Source organism: Onychomys torridus, unplaced genomic scaffold, assembly GCF_903995425.1.
Source record: "Onychomys torridus unplaced genomic scaffold, mOncTor1.1, whole genome shotgun sequence".
In the NCBI taxonomy this organism is placed as follows: Eukaryota; Metazoa; Chordata; class Mammalia; order Rodentia; family Cricetidae; genus Onychomys; species Onychomys torridus.
Window position 1 is genome coordinate 23,300 of NW_023411260.1, and position 8,236 is coordinate 31,535.

Genomic DNA, 8,236 nt, shown 5'->3' on the forward strand with positions numbered 1-8,236 from the left:
CCACGAAAACCAAAGCGAAACTTTATAAGACACACCACAGCACACATGACCACTCACTTCGATCCAATCAAGCCAATTACACAATTGCAGACACCAATCCCACCCTATCACATCACCATCCAGTGCACATCCCACTACCAGTCCATTCCATCCATCCATCATCCACCTATGCACATATAGTGCACATGGCCCATCCAATCGCAGTCCAGCCATCTCCCATACACGCATATCCCTCCCAGCAAATCCACCCAACGAGGAGCAAAATCACTTCTCAGTAGACTCTGGCCACCGTGCAGCTCATGCGCGAGAGTCGCAGTCCAGCTATCCTTCCACCGCATGGCCATCCCATCCATTCACCCACACGATCACAGTCTCATCCTGCATACCACCATCCATCCCATCCCATCCAATCTCCATGCCATCCAATCGCTTTATCGCAATCCATCACAGGCACATGTGCCAATCTCTAAACTCACACCATCCATCTATTTCCGTTCCACCCATCACAGATCCGCGATACCATCTTGAATTACGCACACTTCCAATCACCAATCCATACCATTCACAATACCCTATCGCAAGGTCCAGTACCAATCTAGGAAATTCCAATCCATCCCGCACGACCAGTCTATCCCCATCCATCTCCATCCATCCATTTCATCCCATTCATCCGCGCCAGTCGCACGCAACCCCCTCACATCCCATCCACCCACCCACCCATCCATCCACCCATCCATTCATCCACCCACCAATCCATCCATCAGTGCCTATCGCTGTGCACAGCGACCAAATTTCAGCATCTATGTCCCCCATCCCACATGTTTCCGAATGCCATACAAAGACCCAAGCCGACATCCAAATCCCGATCGGCAATCCACTACCCATTCAAACCCATCTCTATCCATCCCAATACGGATCCATTCATACCGAGTGCGCCAACCATTCCATCAAACCCATCCGATGGATACTCAGTTCCACATCAATACGCATTCCACCCACCCAACCCGCAAACCAAATCCAATGCCCACATCCAGCAGTGCCCAATCCACCCCCAAATATGCCCAAACCCCATCCATCCAATCCATCCCCTATCCAGTGCCATCCCACCCATACCACCCATCTATCCATCCATCAATCACGCCCACTCCAATTGCAATCCTACCATACCGAATTCATCCATTCCGAAAATTACCTCCGGTTCAAGAAGACAGAGGTGAGTCTGCAGGGCTGGGGGAGGGCATGAGCCCTCAGTCCTACCTCCTGGAGCCCCCACTGTAGCTTAGAACCCAGGGCTCCGCCTTTAGTCACCCCCACCCCCACCCCCACCCCATGCCCCCAGTGACTTTCCCAGCAGCTTCATGGACCAGTTTTGTTTTTTTTTTCCTGTTAACCAAATGCTAACCCCCCACATGGGTCTACTGACTCCCTCTGAAGGCCTGGCTTTGCTCTCCCACCCCCATTTGCAGTCACAGTTGCCACTGTGACCTCCTCCAGGGATGGAAGAAGGGCCTTTGCACATGCTGGCAGGGCATCAGTGAGATTCCTCCAAACTCTTCCCACCCCTGTTTTTATTTGAATCCCTCTGAATTTAGCGACTCCATGGGGATTCCCAAGTGCTCTTCCCTGTGAGCCCCAATCCCACCCTCACGCTGGTTCTTCAAGGAATGAGCTTATATTGTCTGTATTTGAGAGATGAAGGGAGGCTCAGAGAGGGTGCAGAAGGTGCTCTGAGTCACACAGCTCAGAAGCGTCCTGCCTCCTGTGGGGGCTGGGCATCTGTGGGTGTGACCTGAATGGGGAATGGGGACCTGAAGGGTTTGTTCAGAGAGAGAGAGGAGAGAGAAAGAGAGAGAGAGAGAGAGAGAGAGAGAGAGAGAGAGAGAGAGAGAGAGAGAGAGATCACTTTCCTACACTGTAAGGCTGGACTGGCCTCTTAATATTTTCTACCTTTTCCCTCAGTTCCTCAGCTACATTTTTCACAAAATCCCTGGGAACCACAGTCTTTTGGAAACCCACTCACTGCAAAAGCCGAGTAATGCGCTGGCAAGATGGTTCAGTGGGGAATGGTGCTTGCAACCAAGCATTTTCTGTGTAAACGAGAGTTGTCTGCATCCATGTCTGTGCTCCACATGTGTGCAGTACCTGTGGAGGCCAGAAGGAGGTGTCAGGTACGCAGGGACTGTACCACATGTGTGCAGGACCCACGGAGCCTGGAAGCGGGGGACTCGGGTCCCCAAAACTGGAGTCACAGACAGTTGTGATCCCTGTGTGTGTGCTGGGAACCCAACTGTGTCCTATTCAGGGGAAGCTGGTGCATTAACCTCTGAGCCCCATGTCACCCAAGTTCTGCCTGTCTGGGAGCTCCACATCTCAAAGTTCCTGCCTGCTCTGTCCCAAGGCACCTTCTGTAGTGCCAACTACATGCACAGAAGCCGCAGAGTCGGAAAGGGCTTGCTTTGGCTCCGAGTCTCCAAGGCATCCAGTAAGTCACTCAATAAATGCTGCATAGCAGAGCCTCTGCTCAGGGTGGCGACTTGGTGGTGCCCATTAATCTGCCCCTCCTCCCCGAGCGGCAGGATATGGGATGCCTCTGTGGGTCCTGCGTGCTAAAGCCGCACAGGTGCCCACAGACCTGGAGACAGGAAAGCCAGCTGGGACTCTTTCTTTCAGTGGATCTAATGGTGTGCACAGGCTCTGCTTCATGTGTTGGGTTGAGTGAGGCGCAGTTTTTACTGTGCTCTCACTGTACACCAGGGGGGGTGGTTCGTCCTGCTCAGCATGGCCCTCGAAAGCTGTATCTGGCAAGTTTACCTGAAACCCATTGCGCATGTGAGGAGGGCAGAGGCCCCAGCAGGTGAGGTTTAGGTCAGGCCCATAGGTGGATAGTGGCGGGGCAGGTGAGTGAGAGCCGCTGGAGGGAAGCAAATGATGGATGGAAGGATGGACTAGTGGGCCAGAGGGGTGAGTGTGTGAGAATATGTGTAAGTGTGGGGAAGGATGAGTGAGCCACCGGATGTGCCCATGAAAAGATGGGTCAGGGAATGGGGGGGTGAGGAAATGAACGAGAGAATGAAAAGGGGAATGAAAAGATTAAGAAATGTGTGAATGAGTGTCGCAGAGAATGGATGTGTGAACGAATGAATGAAAAGATAGGCCTGAGTGTATGAATGAATGAGTAGACGACTGGGAGAGGATGGGTGAATGAATGATGGGCCGCCTGCCAGGCAGGTTGAAGCCTGGTGAGGGGTGGGGGAGGTGCTGAGCTTGGGCGAGAGGTGGGAGGGGCCACCAGTCTAGGAGAGGTGGGCGTGGTCTGGTCCTGTCCTCTCCACACCCATTCGCCATGAAGCAGCTGTGCCTCTGTGAAGCCTCCTCCTTCGGGGTAGGCATTTGTGTCCCTCTGCGCCTTCCCCTCCTTCCTGGGGAGATGCTCTGCGGGGGCGGGGGCTGGGGTGGGGCCGCTGCAGGGCGCAGGCCAGACATGGAGGACCATGCTGAGGGCCTCTGTACAGGATGCAGCTGTCCAAGGACACTGTGGGCAGTGACTTGGGAACAGCCATGCTCCTGGGTAGCGAGTTTAGGAACATTCACAGCTGCAGTTCTGCCAGCCAGGCCTTAATGCCTCGGGGGACTATCTGACCTTGGCAGAGCAGTTGTGAAGGGCAGGGCGGGGGGATCATGGGGTCAAGGGGCACTGGAGGGTGGTTTGGGAAAGGCATTCAGAGGCTGAGGCAGGGGGATTTTTAATTTGAGGCTGCCCGACCACAACGTGAGACCCTGTCCCAAAAAACTTAAGACAGTAAAATAATTGTGGACGAGGGGTGGGGCGGTGGGTCAGTGGGGTAAGGCTTATCACCCACAAAGCCCTGCCTTCCCTCCCCAGCACTATGTAAACCAGGTGTGATGGTCCATAACTGTCATCCCAGCTTTGGGGAGAGGGAGGCAGGAAGATCAGGAACTCAAGGTCATCCTTGACTCACAGGGAGTTTAGAGCCAGCCTGGGCTACTTGACACCCGACCCTGCCTCAGAAACCAAAAACAGAGCTGGGGCATTGGAGACCTGCCTTTAATCCCAGCAGTTTGGGGGCAGAGGCAGCAGGCCTAGCTCTGTGAGTTCCAGGCCAGGATAGTCTGATCTACATGGAGAGATGCTGCTCTTTGGGTTGCTGTCTTACAACACTGGCTTTGGCTTAAGGCACAATGAGGGGAGGTGGTTTGAGGACTGACATTTGGAAGGCGCCTGGTAGTGGGCCTGCAGACACATGCTGGGGGGTGCAAGTTTCAGAGACGCTGTCTCGAGGCCCCCAGCCAGGACCACCTACCCCACAGCTCTGGCTCAACCCCACCGACCTCAGCTCCTGCCCGCCCTGTGGCCCGTGCCCTATCCCGAAACCCGCAGCAAGAGGCAGGCGCCAGGCAAGTGCCCAGGAGTGGGTGGGTGAGAGCCCGGAGCAACTGCCCTTGTTTCTTGGTGGGGAGGGGACAGTGACCCACTCAGTCCCACACAACGTTGGGTATGTCCCCACAGGGCCAAGACTGGGGCAAGAGTGACCAGCGCCTGCTCCAGGCCTTGGAGAAAAAAGATGTGGCCAGAGTGGCCTCACTGATGGCTCACAAAGGGCTGGTGCCCACAAAACTCGACCCCGAGGGCAAGTCTGCATGAATGCCCAAGCCCTGAGCCTGGGGGGCTTTGGGCACTCTCCTGGGAATGACTCCTGTCCTACACCTCCAGGTTCCACTTAGTCGCCATGAGGGGTGTGGCTGGCTGTCTGGAGGAGATGCTGTCTCAAGGCTCAGATGTCATGAGCACAGATGGAGCAGGTACTTCCGGACCTGCCTCTGGGTGGACCATAGTGTGCTCAGCTGTCCAGAGCAGGGATCACAGGACCAACTGTAGGACCTCACTGTCCAGATTGAGGCTGTAGCTCAGTGGGTAGGACACTCGCCAGACAGGAGGAAAATCATGGAGTCCATCCTCTGCACCACTGGCACACACCTGTCATCTCAGCACTTTGTGTGGAGGCACAAGGATCAGGAATTCAAGTGATCCTTGGCTATATATGACCTGGAGGCCAGCCTTGGCTATGTGAGAATTTGTCTGTTGAGGAACAGGTGGCATCCCTTCAAGAGCAGGTGGCTCAACTCATCAGGCAGAACCAGGAGCTGCTGGAGAAGTTCCAGGTGGGGGAGACTGAGGCAGTGCACAGCTCTGGGGATGGGTGTGGGTGGGGAACATGGTAAGGCTGCCTCTTAGCCTGCCTGCCTCCCATCCCCAGATCCTTGAGGAGTTTGAGAAGGACGAGATGCAGATGGTGGAAGATAGTCAGCCTGAGGTAGTCCCTCTGGTCTTGTAGGACTCCCTGAGGGCAGAGCTTGAGCAGCTCCAGAGGCAGCATGAAGAGGCCATACACGCTCTGCAGCAGCAGCAGGAGGTGACCAGAGGCCAAGAGGCAGAAGAGACAGCACACAAGGAGAGTAAGGACAAGGGCACCACCTCCCAGAATGGACCTAGTGTCCCGGAGCTCAATGGCACCACATATCCAGAAACCACAGCCAATGGCACCAGACCCCAAGCCAGAGGCTCTGTGGGCGTCGGGATCACAGAAGCCAGTGCCTCAGAAGTGGCACCCATAGAGTCTGAGGCTGCAGGTTTAGAGGCCACGGGGAGAGATGGAGTGGCAGTGGAGGTCATGGACACTAGAACAACCATGGCTCAGGCCCTAGAGGTGAATGCTGGAAGTGAGCTGGTTGAGGTGGAAGTCACAGGAGTGGAGGAGAATCCAGGAATGAAGGCTAATGGAGAGCATGTGGTGCAGGATGGGCTCACAGGGACAGGGATTATAAACATGGAGGTCACGGTAGTGAAGACCAGAGAATTGTGGGATACCAGAGTTCAGGCCACAGGAGCAGAGGCTGTGGCAGTGAAGACCACGGGAGTGCAGGCCACAGTGGCAGAAGTCATAGGAGTGAAGGTGACAGGAGTGCAGGCCACTGTGACAGAGGACATAGGAGTAGAAGCCACCAGGGCTCAGGCCACCATGACAGAGTCCAATGGAGCTGAGGCTACAGGAGCTCATGCCACCACCCTGGAGGCCACGGGGGCACAAGCCTTGGCCACAGACACCATGGTAGTGCAGGCCACCGTGACAGAGGCCAATGAAGCCGAGGCCATGGGACTCAAGGCCGCTGAAGCAGAGGCCACCGGCACAGTGGGCCCCTGCACTGCAGCCCTGCACCTGGGGGCAGTGGCGGCAGCACTGCAGGCCAAGCTGGAGACTGGGATCACAGCCTGGAGGAGGTGCTGCGCCAGCAACAGCTGGAGGCAGAGGCAGAGGAGGTGGCACAGGGCGGAGCCGAGAGCTGGAGGCTCTGCGGGAGCTGCTGGCCACCACCAAGGCCAAGGGCGAACAAGCACACTAGGAGGTTGCCAAGCTGCTCCAAGCCCTGTGGGCCTCTGAGGCTCAGGCCGACGACCTCAGCTCAGCCCTTGACACTGCCCACTATGAGCTGGAGCGCATGCGCGGGGCCTCAGTGCTGGGGATGAGCAGGAGCAGGCGCTGGGCCCGGTGCGCCACCATGTGACCTGACTGCAGGTGCAGCTCGCCAAGCAGGCACATAAGCATGAGAGCACAATAGCCCAGGTCTTCCAGGTGAGCGCCCTTGTCAGGACGCCCTTAGGGTGTATTTTTCGTGGGCTTCTCTGCACATGTGCAGTACCTGCGAGGCCAGAAGGGGGTCCGATCTGTAGGAACTTTGGAGCCGAGTCGCAATGTGGGTGGTGGGAATGGAGCTGGGAACCGAACCTTGGTCTTGTGCAAGAGCAGTTGGTGCTCTAACCGCTTTGCCATTTCTCCAGCCCTCAAGATTTCTATTTTGATTTAATTTGTTCTTACGTGTGTGCGCACACAATTTGGTGGAAAAGTCAGATGGCAGCCTGTGGGACCCAGTCTTCTCCTTACACCATGTGGGTCCTGAGGACCCAACCAAGGCTGTCAGGGTTGGCTGCAATTGCCTTTACCGGGTGAGCCATCCCCAAGCCCTTGTTTTCTCATTACTTTTTGGGGTTTTGTTTTTATAACAGAGACTCAAGTAGTCCAGGCTGACCTTGAACTCATGACCCTCCTGCCTCCACCTCCTTCTAGGCATGGTGGAGCCCTGCCTAAAATCCCACAGGCAGGGGCTGTGGGCGTGGTCTGGGTGGAGCCCCAACTAGAATCCCCAGGGTACAATACAAAAAACAGTTTTTGTTTGTTTGTTTGTTTGTTTTTCGAGACAGGGTTACTCTGTGTAGCTTTGTGCCTTTCCTGGAACTCACTCTGTAGCCCAGGCTGGCCTTGAACTCACAGAGATCCGCCTGGCTCTGCCTCCCAAGTGCTGGGATTAGAGGCATGCGCCACCACCACCTGGCCAAATATAGTTTTGTATTTGTATCAATATACAAATTATCTTAAATAGGAATATAAGAATAGTTTACATTGTATCAAATATACAAGAATCTATATCAGTGCAAATTATCCAAGGCTGATAGTTAGCTAAAACAGTTTACTAGTAGATATAATAATCTACCTTACTATACTATACCTCTCCATTCCCCTTTTTCTTTTCTAAAGGAGAATACTGAGTATAAATTTTATTGTTTCACCCCCAATCCTATCACCATTACATGTAACCCTGAGAAAAATGAAACCTTTGGGAGAGGGGTGTCATTTTTTAGAATTGCTTCCTGCTGTTTAGGGAGCGACTATAACTCTGTGGAGTCCTTTGAGAAAGCTTAGATAGTTAGATCTCAATAAGGCTAGCCCGTCTCAGAGTAACAGATAAGACTGTCTGAGATTCTGGCTAGAGGTGAAGTATGATGGGCCATCTCATCTTAGAACCATCCTGAAGAGTTTTCAGTCCAAAACTGATCATTGTAATGTTCTTAAGTGTAATGGCATCATTCTAAACAGAGTAGAGTCATTGTGTGGGGCCCAATCTTCCTTCTGGAGACTTCAGAGATTACCATTGTGAAGACTTATTTTCACTGTGGAAAATTTGAACATTATTAATATCAAATTTGAAAATTTGAATCTTAAAATGACACGACATGTGAGGAAGGATTCTGAGAAATCAAGAATAAGCATGGAGAGAAATAGAATCTTGTTAACAATGGTCGTTAGATTATTGGTTTTCTTCTGTCTTAACACCAGTCAGCTCTTCTGATATGATACAGGATCTCCTAATATTTCTTTTAGCA

The 8,236-nt window shown here is 53.6% G+C and overlaps 1 protein-coding gene and 1 pseudogene across 1 annotated transcript; both read left to right on the plus strand.

Moving 5' to 3' along the window:
* Positions 1-4,182: 4,182 nt before the first annotated feature.
* On the plus strand, positions 4,183-4,663 carry LOC118575049 (ankyrin repeat domain-containing protein 24-like). The gene is made up of 2 exons (XM_036175757.1): positions 4,183-4,416; positions 4,529-4,663. The coding sequence occupies exons 1-2, from the start codon at positions 4,201-4,203 to the stop codon at positions 4,661-4,663; spliced, it is 351 nt and encodes a 116-aa protein (XP_036031650.1). The 5' UTR covers positions 4,183-4,200.
* An 85-nt stretch (positions 4,664-4,748) lies between these two features.
* LOC118575050 lies at positions 4,749-6,836 on the plus strand (annotated as a pseudogene).
* The last annotated feature ends 1,400 nt before the right edge of the window (positions 6,837-8,236 follow it).